At 40.1% G+C, this 24,536-nt stretch overlaps 1 protein-coding gene and 9 non-coding genes across 11 annotated transcripts; all 10 read right to left on the minus strand.

Annotated features, from left to right (window-relative positions):
• Positions 1 to 970: 970 nt before the first annotated feature.
• trim8b (tripartite motif containing 8b) lies at positions 971 to 10,048 on the minus strand. Of its 2 annotated transcripts, XM_034558576.1 has the most exons (5): positions 7,344 to 10,048; positions 3,577 to 3,672; positions 3,192 to 3,457; positions 2,980 to 3,095; positions 971 to 2,895 (listed from the first exon to the last, which is right to left on the minus strand). In XM_034558576.1, exons 1-5 carry the CDS (start codon positions 7,947 to 7,949, stop codon positions 2,195 to 2,197), a joined length of 1,785 nt encoding a protein of 594 aa, XP_034414467.1. In that variant the 5' UTR covers positions 7,950 to 10,048; the 3' UTR covers positions 971 to 2,194. The 2 variants fall into 2 exon arrangements, with proteins under 2 accessions (XP_034414467.1, XP_034414466.1); XM_034558575.1 differs by having other exon boundaries at positions 971 to 3,095.
• Positions 10,049 to 15,424: 5,376 nt separating this feature from the next.
• Positions 15,425 to 15,538, minus strand: LOC117749264. Its single transcript, XR_004611692.1, has one exon. It is a non-coding gene; the product is annotated as a U5 spliceosomal RNA (small nuclear RNA).
• A 1,182-nt stretch (positions 15,539 to 16,720) lies between these two features.
• On the minus strand, positions 16,721 to 16,834 carry LOC117749265. The gene has a single exon (XR_004611693.1). It is a non-coding gene; the product is annotated as a U5 spliceosomal RNA (small nuclear RNA).
• Positions 16,835 to 17,521: 687 nt separating this feature from the next.
• On the minus strand, positions 17,522 to 17,635 carry LOC117749257. Its single transcript, XR_004611685.1, has one exon. It is a non-coding gene; the product is annotated as a U5 spliceosomal RNA (small nuclear RNA).
• Positions 17,636 to 18,344: 709 nt separating this feature from the next.
• On the minus strand, positions 18,345 to 18,458 carry LOC117749266. Its single transcript, XR_004611694.1, has one exon. It is a non-coding gene; the product is annotated as a U5 spliceosomal RNA (small nuclear RNA).
• A 725-nt stretch (positions 18,459 to 19,183) lies between these two features.
• LOC117749258 lies at positions 19,184 to 19,297 on the minus strand. The gene has a single exon (XR_004611686.1). It is a non-coding gene; the product is annotated as a U5 spliceosomal RNA (small nuclear RNA).
• A 1,006-nt stretch (positions 19,298 to 20,303) lies between these two features.
• On the minus strand, positions 20,304 to 20,417 carry LOC117749262. Its single transcript, XR_004611690.1, has one exon. It is a non-coding gene; the product is annotated as a U5 spliceosomal RNA (small nuclear RNA).
• Positions 20,418 to 21,434: 1,017 nt separating this feature from the next.
• On the minus strand, positions 21,435 to 21,548 carry LOC117749263. Its single transcript, XR_004611691.1, has one exon. It is a non-coding gene; the product is annotated as a U5 spliceosomal RNA (small nuclear RNA).
• Positions 21,549 to 22,775: 1,227 nt separating this feature from the next.
• LOC117749261 lies at positions 22,776 to 22,889 on the minus strand. The gene has a single exon (XR_004611689.1). It is a non-coding gene; the product is annotated as a U5 spliceosomal RNA (small nuclear RNA).
• An 851-nt stretch (positions 22,890 to 23,740) lies between these two features.
• On the minus strand, positions 23,741 to 23,854 carry LOC117749259. The gene has a single exon (XR_004611687.1). It is a non-coding gene; the product is annotated as a U5 spliceosomal RNA (small nuclear RNA).
• Between the last annotated feature and the right edge of the window lie 682 nt (positions 23,855 to 24,536).

Consider the following 24,536-nt stretch of genomic DNA (forward strand, 5'->3'; position numbering starts at 1 on the left):
GCACCTTCAAATCAATAGACTTTGGTTGACACGTTTTTTCGGTTTCCATGTCAGGTATAACATAAAGTTGAGTTTTTTTTACGATTTAAAATTTGATGTAGACATGTACGCTATACAACTCCAATATGACACGAATGCAGCATCAAAAAAGGGAGTGGCTTCATAATCTGATGCAGGAAGTTAATAAATAAATGTATCAAAGCATTACTAACTGTAAACACGTTAAGAGAGTCTACAGTGTGACAATACACCATCACTCTTTGAAAGACTAATAATCTCTTTTAATCACTTCTTAAAGCCCATTTATACACATCGGCTTTATTAATGAAGTTATTTTATCTCTTAATTTTAAATAATTGTTTCATCTATTGTAATGATTTATCAGGGTTTAATTCTTACCTTAGTTTGTCTGCCAAAGCACTTTGTAAACTGTTTTTAAAAAGTGCTATATAAATAAAGTTATTATTATTATTATTACTACTCAAAATAAGATTATTACTAAAGGAAAAACCATAGGATATAACCTTCTCCACTATCAAACAGTGCAGCAGTGTTCCTAACAGCCGAAAAAAGTTGAACCTGCTGCTGGAGATCGTAGAGAAATGTACAAACACTAAAATGTTGAGTATCACCACCGAAGAAGATGAACAAATGTGATTTGCACAGACAGAGTTGACAGCGGAGACTGGTTTTAATGTGTTTGTTTATTTGGAACCCTTCTCCAAATCACGTCTGTAATTTTTCCATTTCACAAAATATGTACAAAAGAAAGATACTTTTTATGTTGTTGTTGTTGTTGTTGTTTTTCTCTTTACTTTGCTCCTTTTTAGGATGATGACACTTGCTTACATCTCGCAGTCCAGTCTTGTTCTTTTAGAAAAAGTAGATGAAAAAAATTCCTCCCACCCTTCTTTTCTTCCATACACTCATTTTTAAAACTGCCTACATTTCCACCCCCCCACCCATCTACCCGCCCGCCCCCATTGTTCTTCTTTTGAGTGCTTAAAAAAAACCTCTTCCTTCCATGATTTCAGCTGCAAACAGGAAGCCAAGAGCTCATGTGCTTATTGAGAGGAAGTGACATCTTTGCCCTGCAGGAAGTACAATTACAGCATCATCAGATCCTTCAGATGCTTGATTGGTTTGGTCTGTCCAGTCTTGCCTTTTCCTCTAAAATCAAAAGAGTCTATCTAGACAAGCATGAAACCTACAGATGTACCAAATAACACAAAGTCATAGTAATTACTAAATGGAAACAGTCTTTGTCAGAAGAAGGTTTTCTGTCCTATGGGAAGCCTGATAGCAGGAAGGGAGTGCTCGGAATAAGGGCCAAATCCTCAAAACTCTTTGGGCCAGGGTCAACCGGCCCTTCAGATGCAGCTCCGGTGTCCCTCTGTGGGTCCGCATCTGTAGTCCAGGCATAGCAAGGCGTCCACAAGTGCATTGTGGGTGTTCCATGGAAGAGCGTTTTGTGTTCAAGCCGTACGACCCATCCCTGAACTCGGCAAAGAAGGGATGTGGTGACATGACGATGAAAACTAAGAGTCCATCTTTAAAAAGGATCAACCAAACAAAGTGAGCTGGGCAGAAGAAAAGAAAAAACATGATGCTAATAATAACATAAGGCAATTGATCTCAGTACAACTAGAGGGGTGATTATATGAGAGAAACATGAGGCGCTAAACTGGAAAGCTCAACACTGCACGGTTGTCATCTCTTTTCCCTTTAGCGTCGGTGAACAGCCACAAAGAGGCGTTTTCTAATAAAAGTTAATTTTCTAACAATCCATCTTCTGCTCTATAAATAATAAAAAGATGCATGTCACAATCTTCTCTTAGGCCTCTCTTGTTCATGTGTAAAATGCTGAGCGAAGTTGTGCCAGAGTGAGCGTGGTGGCTTGCATTTTTACGTATAATACACTACATGAAACACCGACTGAAAATAAAGAAAAGAAGAAAATAAAAAACACACAAGAGATCAACCCTGCCCCCGAATGTGTGTGCATGTTCTAGATCGGTGTCTGTGTGTGTGTGTGTGTTTACAAATCGTAATATTTGAATGTGTGTATACTCTAACTTTTTTATCCGGTTAATAAGACGGTAACAGTGTGCTATTTTGGTGCCTGTCTCTATATCCAAGTGTGTGTGTGTGTGTGTGTGTGTGTGTGTGTGTGTGTGTGTACATGTCTACTTTGTTAACTGGTGACATAGTGCTTTGTTGACGGCTGCCCATACAGCCCGTAGAAATCTGCATGTCTGTGCGTCTGCGAGGCGTCTATCCAGTCCCTCACTGCCAAGCCCTGCATGGACGGACCTCCAGAGGCCAGGCCGGGAGGAGGGGGGTAGTCCTGGGTGCTGACCCAGGGGAAAGAGCCAGAGCGTGGGTACGGGGGATGGCTGCGGTGGCCCGACACCGACGGCACTCCGGAGCAGTAGCAGTTATCCATCGTACACACCAGGATCTTACGCCCGCCATATTGAGGCAGCACGGCCTGCTGGGAGGAGTGTGAGGAGCCGCTGCCCCCGGGAGGAAAGTGCGAGGAGCCGAACACAGAGCCTGAATGGTGGTTGGTCAGAGAGCCGCTTCCACTTCCTGTCCCGCCACTCTCGCCGATGTGAGGCGGGCCGCAGGGGCCCAGCGGCTGCTGATTGGTGGACTGACCTTCTCCGGAGGCAGAGCCGGAGCCCAGGTAGGGCTGTTTGGCTAACGCTGAGGAAGAAGATGAGGAAGAAGAGGAGGAGTCCTTGAAACCCGGAGTGGCGGTCTTTCCGACGTTCCCGTTCCCCTCTGGGAAGGCAGAGGAATGTTTCCGTTTCTCCGCTCCAGAGCCGGAGCTCTGACCGCTGGAATAGGCAGGAACAGACTGCAGGAAGGTCGAGGGAGGGGTGAGGGGAACTGAGAGAAGAGAAAAGGTGTGAAATAAGAGAAAAGAGGTAATTAAAATAAAAAGCGCATTAATGTTTTTTTTTGAGATCCTACCTTCCAGCGTTCTCTTTAAGCTCTTCTCTCTTTTTGAGATTTCAGATAGGAATTGTTTAGAGTTTAGATTCCCCACTTTGTAAGGAGGGAGGCTGCTGCCCACACATGCCTGAGACCTGCAAAAGAAATGCCAAGAGTCATGTCAAATTTAAGATAAGATGTCAGTTTGGACCAACAGGCGAAAACGGCCATGAAACAAAAAAGATCCTCACCTGTCTGTGAGGATTTTAACAGGCTTGGTGTTTTTCATGAAGCTCAGCTCCTCCGCCTTACTGAAGGCTGTGTGGATGGAGCTCAGCAGCTTCTGGGCCTCGTGGCGCTGCTCACCCAGAGCCAAAACCTGGGCCGCGTTCTCCTGGCAGAACCGAGCCTGAGCCCGGTCCAGAGCCTCCAGTGTCCGACCGAGATCCTCCTCCAGGAGCTGGTGCATCCGCTGGTACTGCAGACGCACCTCCTCTTTCAGCTCACACACCCTGTCCTGTAGAGAAACACACACGCAAACATCAATCCACTCAAAATGGCCCTTCGCATCAACGCCGCATAGAAAATGCGCGTACTTGCGCTGACAGCCCAACTCAGGGCGTAAAAACAACTTACCTCCACCACACACTTGTCAGAGTCGAGTTTGCAGAGCTGCTCTTCGATCTCCTGCACTCGCTCCTCCACGCGCTCCTGCTGCCTTAACAGGCTTTGCTGTGAGGTGAGGAAGAAAGAAAGAAAGTTTTTAGCTTTTAAAAAGGGGCTGTGACCTCAGCTAGCATCCCCTCCCCAGGCCGGAGATATTAGAATCCAGGAGCCGGCTAATTTAGTCCCCAACCAACCAACACACAATCCCTGTGAGGGGGGTGGGAGTAGGGAGGGTGCGCCGTCATGGCAACCGACAGCTATTTTGTGTTTGCATTAGAGAGCGAGGACTAATGTTGGGGGAGCTGGGAGTAGCGAGCGGAGATAGATAAACGGGGAAACTGATGCAGAAAAATTTCCAGCCGCTCTCCTCTCAGTACTCTTAAAAAAAAAAAAAAAAGTTGCATTCACACGTTGGAAGCTGCCCCGTGAGCTTTGGCAATGTTGTGGCAACAACACTTGTTATTTCCAGGACGACGGCGGCGGCGCGTGAACAACAACGGTCGCCTGCTCAGGCAAAGCCGAGAAGCCCATCTGGCTGAGCTTGAGGTCAAAATCAAATTTTTTTTTTTTAAACGTAATTAATGGCTCCATATGAGAGCGCTGATTCTTTATGTCGCTCCCTACATTAGGTCTGAGAGTAGGAATGTAATTGACACAGATTTGCTAATACTTCATGTTATTAATATTTAATGTGATATGAATAATCCTCAATCAACATTTAATGACAGAGAAGCATGCCGATAAAAATAGTACAGCGCTAAATAATGTGGAACTGCCAACATGATCTAGATTCAATCAAACAAGAGTCTTCATTCTTGAGACTGGACTCTGTTAACGTCAGCATGTCAACACGCTCACAATGAGCTTACAGGTACCACGGTAACCATCTCAGCGCAGTGTGTCAGCGTCCATATATAACCAGTCGGTGGATGTCTTTGCAATATTTGTATTGTTTATAAATTACACACCCCATGACTTGTCAAAAGACACTTTATTTAAATTGTATTATTGGTGCTTTTTTAAATATTCATACAATATTCTTGTATAATTGTAAACATACATATTTTTTCCACATACTTGTACATAATACTGAAGATGATTTTGATTTTCTTTTAATGAAATCAATTATCCAAATATTTCATCATCATCATCATCATCATCATCATCAAATCATTTCAAACTAAAAAGGGCAGCTGGTTTTTTCATTAAGTGATCAGCTGCTGTTAAAGCTCAACAGGAATGAAAACCTGCATAGTCTTGGGCCTCGGTAGCACATGGTTTGGGAACCACTGCCCTAGATATCTCTCACCCCCCCACCCCCTCTCACACAGACACACACATGGCATGGTTAGATCCAGGACTGTGACCTGGTTGTGCTGATTGATTGAGTAAGGCTCCGAGCAGAAGCCAGGGGAACAAACGGGGTCGAAGAAGCCGAAGCTTCCCAGAGGGGGGGGTAGCAACTACATGTATGGGATACCTTTGGGGGGAGTGAGGGGGAGAGATGGGGGTTATAAAGAGGGGAGGGTGCTCTTCAGCTGTCATTTCACCACAGCATCTTTTCCATCAGAGCCACCAGAGCAGGAGAGCAGGGCCAGAGGGGAGGTCGGTACTCGCCTGCAGCGGCTGGTGGATGGTGTGAGAGGTGAATTTAGTTGGGGGGCTGACGGATGAGAAGAGCAAGAGGGGGCGGGGGCAGTCGCTGTAGGGTGGTGTGTGTGTGTGTGTGTGTGGAGAAGGGGGTTCACTCTTCTTGATGTTACATTCAGGGTCAACGGGGCTGAACTCAATGTCTCGATGCCATAAAGACTATTTTTCTGATTTCTTCACATGTGGTTTCCCCACGAAATCATTCGATGTTATTCAGTAGAAGATGGTAAATGTTGCCCTTTAAAATGTTTACTTAATTTGAATGGTGGTCATATGATAGTAAATGAGCATCTTTGTAGTTTTTAAGTTTATGGGACAAAACAAGACATTTAAAAGGCATCACCTTGGACTGTGGGAAACTATAATGGGCATTTTATATAATAAATAATCGTTAGCTGAAGCCTTTCCTGTCCGCCTCAGCCGCTATACTTTTAGTGCTAAATAGCTAATGTTAGCATGTTAGCTCAAAGCACTGCTATACCTGGAATGCTAACACACACTTACAGGACGGTTAACGCAGTAAACCCATTTAATAACATCATATTTACACAGCAGGCTATGTAATAACCTTAATGATGACTGCATTCCACTTAAGGGAGGTCCCGGTACTGTGGGCGCCGGCTAACTAAGACACATTATTGAACTGGGCCCTCGGTATTGTTATCAATGTCCCATGTGCTGTCCCTACTATGTAATGTCAAAATGTCTGCCATGAAAGGGGTCTGTTATGAGCATGCAGCCATGGTTAAATCAGGCTCTACTTATCGCCCCATCCTGATTAAAGATGAAAAAAGCTGTCAATGTGAAGGCTTATTCATTATTTGTTTTTACAGTTTTTATATTCAGAACAGGTCCCACCCAATGGCCATCCTGTGCCTCGGGCAACCGATTAACTATAGATAAAGCTGAGTCATGGCATTACCAGCAGGAAATACACCCTAGCATGACACAGTTGACATCTAATTAGGGTGTTGGGTGAACAACGTCAGTCAGCAGCGAGGCCTCCACGGCTCTCCCTCTGACTAAGCTGGCCGGTCACACACCACCTTTAAAAAGGAAGAAGGGGGGAGGAAAAACCAATCCGACCTCTGCCAGCACCAAATCCCCAGGAAGGGAAGAGGTTAATAAAAAAAAAGCCCAAGTCGACTGCAGAATCAGGCGACGAATCACTTTAATCCCCCTTCCCTGCGCCTCACTCCCAACCCCCCCCCCCGCCCCTTCACAACTGGCGATCCCTGAGCAAGGATGCACCTGTGCTGGGGAGATAAGGCCCTCTGAGGGCCCCTCATTGTTCCACCCTCGACTGCATTGTTTGTCATTCCAACAGATGAGAATGGAGGTTGGAGAGGATCACAACTGAAAAATGCACAAGCGCGAAAGAAAAACCCGTAAAATGCGATATTGTTTCAGAATGGGTTATTCTGCTTCTGATGGAGTGAATTGATTTCGGCACTACATGAGGAAGGGTACCTAAAAATCTCCCCGTAGCTGTTATTTCGTTTGGCCAAGAATAGAATAATATGCCCTTTGTTCTGGTGGTATTTGCTTGGATAAATAAAAATGACCTCACTGGCTTGTGTGAAGCTCCATTTTGGTGCTTGAGTGGGCACTTAGCCAACACGTATTGATCACCAGTGAATTGACAAATTCTTGCAAGCAAGGCCACAACTAACGGTTTATCTTCCACCAGAGAGCAGGGTGCAAAAACATTAATCGATTGCTTTCTCGATTAACGGATTAGTCTATGAAATGTACATCAGAGTTTCCCAGGGTGCAGTGCGAGGTCTTCAACAGAAGATATTTAGTTTACCATCACAGAAGCTGGAACTGGTGAATCTTTGTAGTTGTTTTGCTTAGAGAATGACTAATCGGTTATCAAATAGTTGTCGGTTTATTTTGTTATATATCGAATAATTAATTCAAGCGGCCATTAATTGCATCTTTCTTGTTTCTAAAGCCAGCAATGGAGTCAAACCACAGGCTGGAATTTAGTTTCTGTCACAATGTCAAATTGCGGCTTCACCCTGAAGAAAAAAACAAACAAGAATGTATTTGTTTAATGTACGTGTCGGACACATGATTCTTACTCTGATGTCGTTGCGTCGCAGCTCCACGTCAGTGACCGCGTGGCCGTGGCTGGGGTGGCAGCGGGCGAAACAGCAGTACTGGCACACCGCGGTCTGCTCGGCCTCGCAGTGGTACAACCTGTACTCGTCGTGCTGCAGGCAGGTCCAGGCCTTCACGGCCTCCGCCTCCACCAACAGGTGCCCGAGGGCCGAGCACGGCTGCTGCAGGTGCGTCTGGACGTGGGACTGACAGCACGGGGCGTTGCAGCGCAGGCATACCTTCGCGGCGGGGAGCGGCGGGCCTCGGCGGCACAGGATGCACTGCAGAGCCGGCGTGGTGGCCTTCTCCACGCTCAGGGCGTTGTACTTCTCGACTATGTTGGACAGTTTGTGGTTCTTCTCCAGGCTTGGCTTCTGCGTGTACGCATGATTGCACTCGGGGCAGCGGGCCAGCAAGGACTCTTTGGCCCAGGCCTCGCTGATGCAGCCCCGGCAGAAGTTGTGCTTGCAGGGCAGCTGGATGGGATCTGAGAACACGTGCAGGCAGATGGGGCAGATGAGCTCCTCCTCAAAACAGTTCCTCCACGTCTCAGCCATGTCAGCGGACATCATGGTGCGGGCAGGCATACACTAACTGTTCCACACTTCTACCGGACCCTTAGGCCTCTCGGTCCTCGCAAGGAAAACACGACTCAACACGAGTCTTGAGGGAAAATGTTTTTTTTTTTTTAAACAAACCCGATGCCAGCCTGAAAGATCAGTCTGTATATATTTCAACCCTTGTGACCAAACCAAACGAGACTCCCTGACAGGTGACCAGTATTGCTTAGCATGAAGGCAACAATTACAGAAAATGTAACCATAGAAGGCAAAGATGACAACACCTCGGTGATTTCAACACGCACAGCAGGAGCTGGTTACACAGATTACAGTAAACGGTGCTTTCCTTTCCTCTAAATCACACAAACACGCACACGCACACACACACACACACACAGGGCCCTCTGTGTGTTTATAGGCCTACAGGAAGCTAAAAGCCTGTCAGCTGCAGGTAAAACCATGAAATGCAAGCAAGGCACATAGAAACTTAAACATCTACATAATTACTCATATGATCACGAGCCCAATCAATCTCTGTGAAGCACATGAAAAGACACTTGATCCTTCTTTTTTTTCCCTTCCTCGCTGCCTGCTCGTGCCCTTTTACCTTCAATGCTTTCCTCCACTCCAGCGTCGGATTATGATCGACTGTGGACCGAATTCAGAGCAACAAACGAAGCATGAAAACCACGAGAAAACGGACTGCTCCAGTCCAGTCCACACCCCGATTACTATCCACACAAAGAGTCTTTTCAACAGCAAATCCCCCCCCCCACAAAACCAGAATCTGTTTTTTATCTGGACCTTTCAAGGGCGCTATGATTCCGTCAATAATCGCAACGCAGCGCGACGCTTTTGTCCGCTGGATTACAAATAAGTATCCGAGGAGCCTCCACCTGCAGTGTACTACACGCACACACACACACAACCAGCGACGGTTTGGCAGCAGACAAGAAAACACTCTCCAACGAGTCAGATTGACAGCACGGCTTCCGTCAGCCCCTTCAATTCAACATAAAAGCCACATTTCTATGAGATGAATAACGCCTGCTATGTGGCACAGCTCGCATATCTGTACACAAGGCCTCGGCTTTTTTTTTTCTTCTTCTTCTTCTTCTTCTCTTCCTCCTACCAGGTTCCTGTCGACAACAAAGGCCTTATAATCTCATTAAACATGAAAAAAATCACCCCCGGAGCCCTGATCTCGAGCCTGTTTACTGCATAGTTAATCGTTTTAATAATCGAGTCCACCTCCTGCGCACAAAACAAAGGGTTTTAGGATCCGCAGGAATGTTGGCTTCTGTTGCAGAGGCTTCTGGTTCCCCCCCTCTCCGACACATCTATCAAATAAATCCTCACACAAAGATCAGTATTAGTATTTTCACCCTGCTCGTGGCCTCCACCTTATTCACCTATCGGCGCCTCAGCCTTTGGCAAACAACATTTTCCCCCCTACTTCCTTATCTCGATTAAAAAGGTGTAAATTTCCTTTAGACGTCACCTGACCATCTCACAGGTAACAGATGAAACACTAGATCAACCGGAGAGGACGGTTCGAATAAGCTGTGGGCATTATTTATTTGAAGCAGCCATATTTTATATATATAATAAATATATATATATTTTAAATAATTAGGAATACAGGGTGAGAAAAAAAGCCCTCATAATCTTAAAGGGGACGTCGCCTCTCTGTCCTTGTTAGCTGTCATCAGCCATCTTGAAAATCCTCATTTAAAAAAAAAAGAGAAAACAATAAAAGGAGGATAAAAAAAGAGGAGATATCCGCCGTGAAGAGGCTGTTTCTCCAAAAGATGCGTTTCGACAGCTGAGCTGCCCGTTAACGGTAAAGTCCCGTCCTTATTAAAGAGGAAATAAACGCCATTTTTTTGGGGTCGTGTTTTGTAGGTTTGTAGGTCCGACCGGAGCAGGTTGAAGAGGGGGTTCGTTTGCGGCTCTATCGGGTCCTGCGAGGCGAATGGTTCTTTTAAAATCCAACACGAATGAGAATAATAATCGGTGTTTCCTCCCCCCTCCTCTTTTCTTTCTCTGTCTATATCGGTCAGGCTTTAGAGAGAGGAGGAATGCAGGCGAGCTGGACTGGTCTCCCCAAACCAGCGTCAAGGAAACCGGCGAGACGGACCACTTCCGGGGACGCTTTTCAAAATAAAACCTGAGGTCAAACTGAGTTAAGACGATTAATCAATACTAAAACATCCACTGTGCATACAAATGATACATTATATATATTAGTTGGAACACAACGTTTTCAGTGGGGATATAAGTAACTACATTTACTCAAGTACGCACAACTACTACTACTAAAAGCAATGGTAATAGTCTTGGAGTGTTTTAATTTTATGCAACTTTACACCTCTACTGTCTGACAGCTTTAGTTACTTCAGATTTCACCCCCTTCCTGTCCAGTAAAAAACATGAATCTGCAAATTTGATGATTTTGAATGTTTGTGACTAACTGAAGAAAGGACGTTCCTTTGTTTCCTTTCTCCCATTTTTTAAGGTACATAAACCATAAAAATCCTCCTCATCTGCTGATAAATACATCACCACAAAGCTGAAAAAAGGCTGTTTTTATGTTAGGCTAACGTTCGCTAGCTATCGTAAATCAAATGAGACAATTAGTGTAGTAGACAGACCGATAGCGAGTTAGTGAGTTGAGGAAGTGTTGACAGTTGTGAGATTTTGTTGATTTGAGTCATTTTAGCTATAATCATTACAGCACTAGTTGGCTAACGTTAGCTAACTTTACGTTAGCACTGGGTTGTTACTTTCGGTGCTGCTTTAGTATTGATCATCTTTTTGATATTTGAGTCATTTTGTGGATGATCAGATCGAGTTATGATGGAAGCAGTCGCCCAATTGCAGATTCAGCTTGAGCAAAACCTTTTCCTATTGTGTTCAGATCAGGCCCAGAGGAGTTTACAAGGCAGGTGTCCTTTCTCAAAACACTGACCTGATGCTTCAAGTAGATATTTTTGGCTGAACACAATATTATGCATTTGCCCTCTACCTCCTCTAGTCGGACTGAGCATACTTATAAACACACTGTTACAATTCCTTCATAGTGTCATATTGCTTCTTGGAGAATTATGATGATAAGTTCATAGTAGATGCAAAAGTACATTGTTGATCCTGGATGGATCACAGCCAACTAAATTAGGTTCAACACAACTCCTGGTCCTTGGTCATGGTAAAAGAATAAACTTCATCATTCTCAACATTCTCACCATTTAAATGTTTATTAACAACATTTACTTGCACTTTTACTTTCATTTAATATCAGAAAAATTCATTTTGATACTTAAATATCAGATACTTTAAGACTTTTACTTTTATTCTCATAAGTGACTTTTAGTTTTACTGGAGTCCTTTTTCAGTAAGGTATCTTTACTTTTACTCAAGTATTGCTTTAGGGTACTTTATACACCACTGGTGATGACATATAGACATGTACTATATATATGTGTATATAAACATGATGCACTGGTGTAGATTAAACTACTCAACAGTTTAAAAGAGATACAATTAGCACAACTTTAAACATCTACAGCAGTAAAATGCAACATACACTGATGTGGCAGTAATAATCCAGAAACATCATATACAGTATACACTATGACCCACTATAATATAGAAATGTTTATTATAGCTGACTTGGAGTATAAGGATGCTGATACTATGTTATATACATTCACATGTGGCGCCACAGGGAGGTTTTCTCTGCAGTAAAAAATACAAAATACAAGGAAGGCGACCTTGTTTATCAAAAGGGCACGATGAGTCCATCTGATATAGTAATGAGAGAGAAGGGACGTCATGTCTAATAGAATAAGGCTGCATCGCCCTACTTCAATTAAATATTTAAAGTGATAAGGAAGATGTGTGTATGTGAACAACGGTTGCAGGGATTGTGTTCGATGAGAGGAACATTTGGGAGGCTGGAATTCAGGACATGGCGAGTGGTTCATTAATTTCTATTAGACAAACAGCATTAATGGGCAGGATTTTATTTGTTGACCACACGCCCGAGCAAAGTGTGGTGATAATGCACCCTGGATGACAACTGCTGCCAATTCCAAAAGAAGAAGATGATTGATGGCACTTTGGTGCGTATATGCACATTTTAAAACATCCCAGTAAGCGATGAATTTCACAGTAGGTTCTTTTGCTTTATAGCGTTTACTATTCATGTAAACACATGGTCACGTAAGTAAGTCTGTATATAGGTGACCGTTATTGTGAAAGTATCATATCTTTTATAATAGTTGTTGAATTTTAATGTAGAAACAAGTAATTAAATAAAGGCAGCAGCCTCTAAGGCTGCTGCATTTATTTAATTACTTACAGGGGTAGTAACAGCTAGTAATTTTAGGCTTTTGTAATTTCATATAATTACTTGTGGGCCTTTTGTGGACCCTCTCCAGCTGTGAGGCTTTCCCTACACTGCATTTTCTTTACATGCTCCATTAGCAGCTTCGCCCATTATGGAGGAAAGAAAAGCTCCATGTCACCCGGAGATGAAGCCAATCCATCAGAACAGCAACATAAATGCTTATTTGATCCAGCTCTTTATGTTTCAAACACACCAAACATGTTTTGTTTCATTCAGAATAAAACTTAACCACGCTTCACAGTAGCATTGTGGTCTAAGTGGTCACCATGTGACTGCACTGTTTCCCAATAATGTTTGTTGAAACAGTTTTAGAGGGGCAATATTGAATATTATGGTCACTTTAGAGGCTGTAAGTGGCGTTGAGTTATTGGCCTACGGAGAAGTGTTTTTTCTAATATTAAATATAACTTGAAGCTAAAACAAGGAACTTTCATTTTGCGTTCATTTTACCACGAACGTGGTCGTGTTTCCAAGCACCAGATTCCCTTTACAAAACCTGTAATTTTACTGCAGCAGAGGAGTCGGCTCAGCGAGGCGAAGCTCTGCTCCTTTGCAGGAGGAGCCGCTGACAAGCGTTAAGAATAACTATACAGAAATAGACAATCTTCCCGCCGATGGTCTCGTTTACTTACGCTCATATTGAGGCATCATATTGAAACAGTTTCACAACCAGCGAAAGGTTCCTCACAGTTTAATGATACAAGTCTATAAAGTTACAGAACAGGCACACATCACTGACATTATTTTTGCCCTATAGTTGCTAACTTGTTGTTTCTTTCAAAAATGTTTCTGATGCATCTAAGTCATCAAAATCCCTCTAATTTTATCGTGAAAAAGAAAAATGTTTTAGTCACTTGATGTTCCATTTCCTCCACCAGCTCGTTGCTGAAAACAGCAACCGGCTGAAGGTCGATGAGAGCTGTGAGAGTGTGGGTGGCATGGCATTAAAATATGTAGCTAAACTTAAAAAAAGCTGAACAGAGCTGCAGATGTGGTTGATAATACTCTGTGGGCTTTGTCCAGCCACGATTTTTACGATATAATGTTGTCGTTTTTTTAGGAAACCAGTGGCCTATTCGTGTCACAATGCAGAAGGAGTCACATGTGAAATCAGGAATTGCGTCTAAGATACAATATTTTATTCTGAAGGTGAACCAACTCGCTTCCTGTAGGGATCCGGCTGTCTCTGGCTGACCTGACGCACTTTCTCGGCAACATCAGCCACCCCCTCCTCTTCCTCGCTCCCTCCCTCCCTTGCTCCCTCCTTTCCCTCCCCTCCCCTCCCTCCCTCCTACCGGATCAATGCTACCGTCACGTGACCTGTCACACAACTGATGTGTGTCACGTTTTAACTGGGAGGAGCTGTGGGACGAACCGGGGAGGAAGGGCAGGGAATCACATACTTAAAGGGCTTACTGCATTTGTTAATGGCCTGGACGCTCATGATGCTGCTCCTGTGCAACGCTGCACGGCTCTGCTCGTGCTCGTGCTCGTGCTCGCGCGTGCGTGTTTCTGCATGTGTATAGCAGGAAAACATAACTAAGTGCTGGAAGAAGTATTCAAATACTTTACTTATGTAAAAGTATACAATCGTTGCTGGAAATACAAATCAGCAAGAGGTACTTTAAGCACTGATGTACATTTACTCGAGTACTCTGCTGAAGTAAAATGTTTTTTTCTCTTATACTTGTAGAAACAAATATCGTACTTTTTACTACACTTAATTTATTTTAAAGTCAGATTAATAAAACAAATAATAAATCAATTATCAAAGGAAAAGACTTGATTAATCCTTGTGGGTAAATTCACAAACTACCGAGCAGAATATGAAGTCAAGTACTTATTATCACAATAATATAATACAAATTATTCTGAAATGGGCCGTTCTGAATAATCAGTGCTTTCACTTCTGGTGCATTGTGTATATTGTGATGTTGATTTGTAAGTATTTTTATACTCCAGTATTGCTACTTAAAGTAAAAATATCTGAGTACTTCTTCCACTTCTTTAAGTATAAAATGTAAAAGCATGTATTTTACAGAATTGGAAAAGAATATAGTTAGTCGACGTAAAAATATTTGTTCAATCTGCTTTGATGATCAATTGATAATTTAATGTAATTATAAAAGCCAAAAAACGTCCTCCAATGTAAGAATTAACTGGTTTTATATTATTTGATATGATAAATCAAACTAAATATTGTTGGGTTTTGAGTTGTTGTTCAGACAAAACAAGACAATAAGTAATACCGTCTTTAGTTAAATTATTATGGACACTTAATTTTATGGACAAAATCTTTATTTAAATAAAGGTTTAAATCCCACAATGTAGAACTACTACAAGTAAACATCCTTAATTTAGAGTTTTACTTAGGTACAAAAGTACAAATATACTTAAATGATCAGAAGTAAAATAACTCATAAAGAGTACTTCATATATATTATGTTGTATTAGTATTATTATTGAAGCATTCACACGGAAGTCGTAAGAAACGTCCTTAATTTTTTATTGTTGGGTAGTTTCATCTATAACAAGGCATCATATCTTAACAATCATCACATACTTTGTGTTTAAATCTTTATCTGCAAGGTAACCATAGCATTTAAATATATATATTGAAGTAAATAAACTGTATTACATTTAATAAAATGTATAATTAAGTTATAAGGTATCGCCATATATAAATATACTCATTGTATAGTCCTTTTAGACCACAACTAAGGGAGACAATGTACAGAGAATGTTAATCATATTTATTTTTGATGGTATTTTGAAATATTCCATTGAGTCTGGGCATTACTAGTATAAAAAGCGTTTAAATATAATGTTGAGGTAGGTTTAAACTACTTTGTAGTACTTAATTTGAATACAATTAGTACTAATTATTCTAAAACTAATAAATTGGTCCCGGGAATAATGTAACATTAAGAAACTTTGAATAACATACTAGACGATTTAAACATTTGATACACATTGACAGTTTAATCACCTATTAAATATTCTGTATCGATAAAGACGACATGGTTAATGCCAGCGTTAAAAGATACATTTAATATATCTTTGTACTTTTTTCTTTGAACATGGATAAGGAAGCCCCGCTTTCGCAGAGCATCAAAAAATTGAGTTATACTCTTATTGGTCCTCTCCACGGAAATCTTTAGTAAAAGGCGAAAGATTTATGCGATCTGAAGAGAACCAAGAGTGATCTGCTCGGCCACCGTCGCCGAAACCAAACAGCTTCGCGGCATCACTACTTTAGATGATGGTTCGGTCCAATGTCACTTATACAACAACCTCAAGTCACACAATGTGTGAACAAAGACACAACAAATAATATTACGGCAGACGTGTATGTAAATATTAAAAGCCCATGTTTATTTAACGTGTGTTAGCGATCCGTTCTATGGCGCAATGCATGATGGGAATCCTGTGTATAAAGCATTCAAATATCACACTTCTGACGGTGAATTTCGTTGATCTAAAACAAATAAACCAGAATTTTGCAATAAAAGCCACGACTACACTGTCAAATTAATTATTTTAAGCTGCTTTACGTCTTTCTAATGGAAAATAAACCTGATAGTAAGTTTCGGAAGGACCCGCCCCCATCACACACACAAAGCTGTTCTCTTTTGATGAGGAATAAAGAGGTGCATGTTCCATACTGCCTATGAGTTATCGATATTCAACTAAATATGTATTTTTAAGTTTGTTTTATCTTAACAAACGTGTAACTGTGATGATGTGTTAAACAGTTAATAAACAGGCAACTGAAATAAGACTTTTGTAAATGTTGAGTGGCAGAAAGATAATTAATTATGGTAATGGTCATTACCATAATTAATCAACAACAAACAACATCTGGCTGTGTTTGCTGAACGAGAGTATAAATCATGAAATTATTACGGTTTCAAGTAAATTGTGCCCTGTCACCACACTAAATCCTCCTCGCTACTTAGTATACAGTATTAAACTGAAATAAACTTCTTAGATAATAAATACATCAACAATGAAGTTGCACACACTGGAGGCAGTTTCATGGTGCGTTTAAGAGAAACGAGGGATTATTTAATGCTGCACGTGGGAGCCCTCCTGTTCACGTGACCCGCAACAATATAGACCATCAGCCACTCAGATCATATTTACAGCCAAGATACAAACACTTTAAAAGGCAGTGAACAAAGGAACTCATTTGTTGCAATAGTTAAACCGTAAGAATAAAATGTTATTATTACAGGGGACAAACTACAAAGTAAAAGCCCCGTAAGTAGCTCTAATTGTTTCCTAATGTTACCGATGTGCCAAACCTGCAGATTTCAAAAACACTAGGAAGTAAATAGAGAATGAATAACTTGAGAAATATTATTATTATTTACACCAGTGAGGAAGCCCCGCTTGCGCAGGGCATCAAAAAATTGAGTTAGACTCTTAATGGTCCTCTCCACGGAAATCTTTAGTAAAAGGCGAAAGATTTATGCGCTCTGAAGAGAACCAAGAGTGATACCGGATGGGAGCCAGAGAGGAGGACCAGTATCTCGGGGACACGTGCTTCACCCCTGGTGCATTAAAAACTACACGACTTAATAAAGTCATAAATACATTCATTGCCGTGTTTGTTGTCTGAGCTTCTAATTTGTACATGATTAAAACGTTAATCTGCTTTTAAAAACGTGTCGTACGACCTATTTCAAATTGTGACGCAAGGCATGCTGGGAGTGGATCACGTCATTTCCTTTTTTTTGGTCAGCTTTCTTTATCGTTTTGATTGCGTTCTATACATTCATTTTACTTTAAAATGCAGTGGTTTGCAGTCTTATTCATTCTGTTTATATATAAACGCTACTGTTAGAGGTTGAAACAAAAACACCGGAGAAATTCATAAAAAACGGCGGACCGTTTACATTGTTGGAAGGATATACCGTTTTAAGTCTTCTTCCTTTTCTTGTGGTTTAACGGCAGTTGGAATCCATCTTATTGGTGCATTTAAAGTCATTCGAGCACACACTCAATTCCTTTTGCGTGTTTGAGTAAATATCTATAACATCAACAGCAGAGCTATCACCAAGTTTTGTATATAATCTACATTTTATTATAAGAGACAACGTTTCTGGATATACTGCAGCAAGAAGAATCATAATGCCGGAGCACATTGGGAGGAAGTTGTTATTTATTATTTGTACAAGAAGGAAACCCCTCATAAGAAGGGTATAAAAAAATTGAGTTAGACTCTTAATGGTCCTCTCCACGGAAATCTTTAGTAAAAGGCGAAAGATTTATGCGCTCTGAAGAGAACCAAGAGTGATACCGAACGAGAGCCAGAGAGGAGGACCAGTATCTCAGGAACACGTGCTCCACCTCTGGTGTCCAAACTTCACGACTTAATAAAGTCATACATATATTGAGTGCCGTGTTTGTTGTCTGAGCTTCTAATTTGTACGTGATTAAAAGTTAATCTGAATTCAAAACGTGTCGCTTTAGTTTAAACGTAACACATTGTTTCCCCCTTTCTTCAAATTGTGACACAATGCATGCTGGGAGTGGAACATGTCAATTACATTTTATTTTGTTTCCTATATCGTTTTTAAAAATGATATCCATTCAAAATTCTTAAAACTGCATTAGTTTACTATGTGTATATTTTTATTTATATATATATATATAAAAGTATGTATATATATACAGTAAATGCTGGAAATGATGTATTGAAAATAATCCACCACTTCCTGTTTACACTGCGTGGCGCAAAGGGACGTTCACAAGAATGCATTAAGTATCTTTATATGTCGTGTTTATCAAGGGTCGACCACGTCATGTAAATGTCACATGGAGCGGATGCTGTTTGTCACTAAACCATGACTCGCTTTGCCAGTTGGTGGCGCTGTGACTACGTGAGAACATTGACTAACATCGACTCTGCAGGATGTGCACCTCTCCTGGAAATACTGCAGGCTTCCAATATACCGGATGTGATCACAAAGATGTGTTACTTTTTATTTTTATACCAGTGAGGAAGCCCCGCTTGCGCAGGGCATCAAAAAATTGAGTTAGACTCTTAATGGTCCTCTCCACGGAAATCTTTAGTAAAAGGCGAAAGATTTATGCGCTCTGAAGAGAACCAAGAGTGATACCGAACGAGAGCCAGAGAGGAGCACCAGTATCTCAGGAACACGTGCTCCACCTCTGGTGTCCAAACTTCACGACTTAATAAAGTCATACATATATTGAGTGCCGTGTTTGTTGTCTGAGCTTCTAATTTGTACGTGATTAAAACGTTAATCTGACTTTTAAAGCTTGTCGCTTTAGTTTAAACGTAACACATTGTTTCCCCCTTTCTTCAAATTGTGACACAATGCATGCTGGGAGTGGAACATGTCAATTACATTTTATTTTGTTTCCTATATCGTTTTTAAAAATGATATCCATTCAAAATTCTTAAAACTGCATTAGTTTACTATGTGTATATTTTTATTTATATATATATATATATATATATATATAAAAGTATGTATATATATATACAGTAAATGCTGGAAATGATGTATTGAAAATAATCCACCACTTCCTGTTTACACTGCGTGGCGCAAAGGGACGTTCACAAGAATGCATTAAGTATCTTTATATGTCATGTTTATCAAGGGTCGACCACGTCATGTAAATGTCACATGAAGCGGATGCTGTTTGTCACTAAACCATGACTCGCTTTGCCAGTTGGTGGCGCTGTGACTACGCGAGAACATTGACTAACATCGACTCTGCAGGATGTGCACCTCTCCTGGAAATACTGCAGGCTTCCAATATACCGGATGTGATCACAAAGATGTGTTACTTTTTATTTTTATACCAGTGAGGAAGCCCCGCTTGCGCAGGGCATCAAAAAATTGAGTTAGACTCTTAATGGTCCTCTCCACGGAAATCTTTAGTAAAAGGCGAAAGATTTATGCGCTCTGAAGAGAACCAAGAGTGATACCGAACGAGAGCCAGAGAGGAGCACCAGTATCTCGGGAACACGTGCTCCACCTCTGGTGTCCAAACTTCACGACTTAATAAAGTCATACATATATTGAGTGCCGTGTTTGTTGTCTGAGCTTCTATTTTGTACGTGATTAAAACGTTAATCTGACTTTTAAAGCTTGTCGCTTTAGTTTAAACGTAACACATTGTGTCCAACTTTATTTTCAAATTGTGACACAATGCATGCTGGGAGTGGAGCATGTCATTTACATTACATTTAATTTAGCTGATGCTTTTATCCAAAGCGACATACAATAAGTGCATTCAACCACGAGTTCAGACTCTGAACAACAATAATCAAGAAAGGAACATTTCTTCAAGAAAGCCAAACTACAAAGTGCTACAAGTAAAGTGTTACTTTCTTTATTCAAGGTGTAGTCGGTAAAGATGTGTTTTTAGTTATTGGCAGAAGTTGTAGAGACGGAATAGTGTGAGTGAATTTAGGTTGAAGACCAGTCGAGCAGGTCAAACTTCCATTTTATTTTTTGTTTCCTTTATCGTATTGTCTGATTCATATCCATTCAAAAATATTTTAAAATTCAGTGGTTTGTGGTCTTCTTCATACTGTGTATATATATATATATATATATATATATATATATATATATATATATATATATATATATATATATATATATATATATATATATATATATATATATATAAGTAATCACACATAACAAAGTTATAAAACACAAAGCTACTACTGTGCACACAAAATCAGTATTTATAAGGTGATTTATCGCTGAGTAAACCATGACTTGACCAGTACTTGACCAGTAGGTGGCGCTGTTACTACGTGTGAACATTGATTTGTAAATATACTCAATATACAAACCACTGTTATCAAGGAGGACATGCACCTGTTCAAATACTGCAGGCTAAATAAAGTTCATTATGACGAACAAGTTCTCAGGGAAATATACTTACATTTATATTATTATTGATACCAGTGAGGTGGCCCCGCTTGCCCTGGGCCTCAAAAAATTGAGTTAGACTCTTAATGGTCCTCTCCACGGAAATCTTTAGTAAAAGGCGAAAGATTTATGCGCTCTGAAGAGAACCAAGAGTGATACCGGATGGGAGCCAGAGAGGAGGACCAGTATCTCTGGGACACGTGCTCCACCTCTGGTGCATTACAAACTACAGGAGACAATAAAGTCATACAGTCAGTGCCGTGTTTGTACTTTGTACGTGATTATAACGTTAATCTACATTTAAAACGTGTCGCTTTAGTGTAAACGTAACACATTGTTTCCCCCCTTTTTTAAATTGTGACGCAAGGCATGCTGGGAGGTGGAGCGAGTAATTTACGTTTCTTTTATCCTTTTGATTGAATTATATCCATTCTAAATACGTTAAAACGCATTTGGTTGCAGTCTTATTCATACTGTTTAAATATCAAAGCTATTGTCATATCTTTTCAGGTTGAGCTCTTTCAACCCCAGTTTTATGACTTCTGGGCGGGATCAGGCGTAGGAGGCGTGGTTTCAACTACAGGGGCGTGGCATCATGAGTGACTCAAATACTTCATTTACGCTAGATACACGGGATTGGCAGTAAACACAATTGATGCTAGTGACTAAGTTATGTTGCTGATTCAGACCATACGTGGTATGAATCGCAGTATCAGAACCATAAACAATTCCAGGTTGTGCCGTTCAAAAATAACATTATGCACAAAAAAAACAGTGTCTTCTGAACTACCACTAACAAGCTGACTGGAAGGACAAAGCATATAACATTCACATTACAAAATGCTTCACAATAATAAAATGTGAACCCTTTATTCGTGCATCATTTACCGAACTCAAACACGTGATTGCACAGGCAACACTCGCTATGGTGATATACGTGCATTAACGTTGATGTGATAAAAGAAATATATTATTATATTATATATACTAAAGTGAGTGTTACATTAATAATAGCACTTTGTAGATACTTCAGTTTCTTCTTAGCTCAGCTGTACAGGAGGCTCATAAAAGAGTCACTAAACCAATGGTCAAACTAAATAAGCGTTGTGTCTTTGAGTAACATATTTTCTTAGATTTTTCCATATTGATATTTTTACTTTTAACCGTTCAGGAAGCCCCACAGAAGCAGGGCATCAAAAAATTGAGTTAGACTCTTAATGGTCCTCTCCACGGAAATCTTTAGTAAAAGGCGAAAGATTTATGCGCTCTGAAGAGAACCAAGAGTGATACCGGATGAGAGCCAGAGAGGAGGACCAGTATCTCGGGGACACGTGCTTCACCTCTGGTGCATTACAAACTACATGAGACAATAAAGTATTACATATATTCAGTTCCGTGTTTGTTGCCTGAACTTGTACTTTGTACATGATTCAAACTTTACATTTACTTTTAGTGTAAACGTAACACATTGTGTTACTTTTTTAAAAAAGTAATTGTGACGCAAGGCATGCTGGGAGGTGGAGCAAATCATTGCGATGTAACGTTTTAAGTAAATGGCACACAAACTCAGTACACGTTGTGTCTTTGAATAACATCAACAGCTGAGATATCACCACGATTATATTCTACATTTAGTTACCAGACAAAGGCCAAGGAGATGATTATTGACCCAAGGAGAAAGAGGGTGAAGCACACACCCCTTTACATAGGTGAGACAGAGGTGGAAAAGGTGAACACCTTTTAAATTCCACTGAACTCACATTAGCGAGGACTTCACACATTACTGAACTGTGAATGGCTGCTGTTGTGACTGCCTTACTTGCAATATTTGCAACAATGCATAGTGCACCTTATGATTTAACTAATTGTGCAATACTGTTCTCATTTCTGTTTATTTCTGTTAATTCCTTATTATTATGTTTAATATATATTGTTTATACTATTAGCATTTACCTCTTTTTGTATTCTTCATTAAAATATGTTTGCTTTAGATTTTAAATTATTGTAATACTGTGTTGAAGGAGGACCAAGAAAAGTAAGTTATACATTGTGCGGAGTAGCTTAAAATATCTTGAATCTTGAAAATACTTCAAAATACAGTGGTTTGCAGTCTTCTTCATACTGTGTTTATGTATATATATATATATATATATATATATATATATATATATATATATATATATATATATATATATATATATATATTCGCCCTATGTCAGCTGGGATAGGCTCCAGCGCCCCGCGACCCTAATGAGGATAAGCGGTATTGAAAATGGATGGATGGATATATATATATATGTGGCGCAAGGGGACATTAACAATAATGCATTAAGTTGCTTTATGTCAAGTGCTCACATGTACATACTAAATATTAAAATGAGTCGTTTCTAGAAATACTGTTCATAATCTTGGATGTGATAACAGAATACGAGCTTAGACACAATAAATAGTTTCATGGTCCATGAAATTATAGAAAAAAATATCATTTATATATTACTTTTACACCAGTGAGGAAGCCCCGCAGAAGCAGGGCATCAAAAAATTGAGTTAGACTCTTAATGGTCCTCTCCACGGAAATCTTTAGTAAAAGGCGAAAGATTTATGCGCTCTGAAGAGAATCAAGAGTGATACAGGAAGACAACCAGAGAGGAGGACCAGTATCTCTGGGACACGTGCTCCACCTCTGGTGCATTAAAAACTGCACAATATAATAAAGTAATACATAGATTCAGTGTCGTGTTTGTTGCCTGAGCTTTTACTTTGTACGTGATTAATCAGATACTTAAAACGTGTCGCTTTATTTTAAACGTAACACATTGTTTCCCCCTTTCTTCAAATTGTGACACAATGCATGCTGGGAGTGGAGCATGTCATTTACATTTTATTTTGTTCCTGATATCATTTCTTTTTAAATGATACCCATTCAAAATACTTAAAAAATACATTGGTTTGCAGGCTTCATACTGTGTGTATATTTAAAGTGTATATATATATATATATATATATATATATATATATATATATATATATATATATATATATATATATATATATATATATGTATATATATATATATATGTATATAAATATATATATAAAAAGTAACCACACACACCAACCTGTCTGTGAACATTGGACGCCGCTTTTCTGCGTGAAGTTTGTAACGCTGGAAATGATGTATTGAAAATAATCCACCACTTCCTGTTTACACTGCGTGGCGCAAAGGGACGTTCACAAGAATGCATTAAGTATCTTTATATGTCGTGTTTATCAAGGGTCGACCACGTCATGTAAATGTCACATGGAGCGGATGCTGTTTGTCACTAAACCATGACTCGCTTTGCCAGTTGGTGGCGCTGTGACTACGCGAGAACATTGACTCTGCAGGTTGTGCACCTACCCTGGAAATAGTGCAGGTTTCCAAAATACCGGATGTCATCACAGAGACGTGTTACTTGTTATTTTTATACCAGTGAGGAAGCCCCGCTTGCGCAGGGCATCAAAAAATTGAGTTAGACTCTTAATGGTCCTCTCCACGGAAATCTTTAGTAAAAGGCGAAAGATTTATGCGCTCTGAAGAGAACCAAGAGTGATACCGAACGAGAGCCAGAGAGGAGCACCAGTATCTCGGGAACACGTGCTCCACCTCTGGTGTCCAAACTTCACGACTTAATAAAGTCATACATATATTGAGTGCCGTGTTTGTTGTCTGAGCTTCTATTTTGTACGTGATTAAAACGTTAATCTGACTTTTAAAGCTTGTCGCTTTAGTTTAAACGTAACACATTGTGTCCAACTTTATTTTCAAATTGTGACACAATGCATGCTGGGAGTGGAGCATGTCATTTACATTACATTTAATTTAGCTGATGCTTTTATCCAAAGCGACATACAATAAGTGCATTCAACCACGAGTTCAGACTCTGAACAACAATAATCAAGAAAGGAACATTTCTTCAAGAAAGCCAAACTACAAAGTGCTACAAGTAAAGTGTTACTTTCTTTATTCAAGGTGTAGTCGGTAAAGATGTGTTTTTAGTTATTGGCAGAAGTTGTAGAGACGGAATAGTGTGAGTGAATTTAGGTTGAAGACCAGTCGAGCAGGTCAAACTTCCATTTTATTTTTTGTTTCCTTTATCGTATTGTCTGATTCATATCCATTCAAAAATATTTTAAAATTCAGTGGTTTGTGGTCTTCTTCATACTGTGTATATATATATATATATATATATATATATATATATATATATATATATATATATATATATATATATA

This window comes from Cyclopterus lumpus, chromosome 19 (assembly GCF_009769545.1).
Source record: "Cyclopterus lumpus isolate fCycLum1 chromosome 19, fCycLum1.pri, whole genome shotgun sequence".
Lineage (NCBI taxonomy): Eukaryota > Metazoa > Chordata > Actinopteri > Perciformes > Cyclopteridae > Cyclopterus > Cyclopterus lumpus.

Coding starts and splice junctions, on each gene's coding strand:
- trim8b (XM_034558575.1), bottom strand. CDS start 7,949: ATGCCTGCCCGCACCATGATGTCCGCTGACATGGCTGAGACGTGGAGG. Junction 3,458..3,576: donor CTGACAAGTGTGTGGTGGAG/GTAAGTTGTTTT, acceptor GTTTCTCTACAG/GACAGGGTGTGTGAGCTGAA. Junction 3,096..3,191: donor GTTAAAATCCTCACAGACAG/GTGAGGATCTTT, acceptor TTTCTTTTGCAG/GTCTCAGGCATGTGTGGGCA.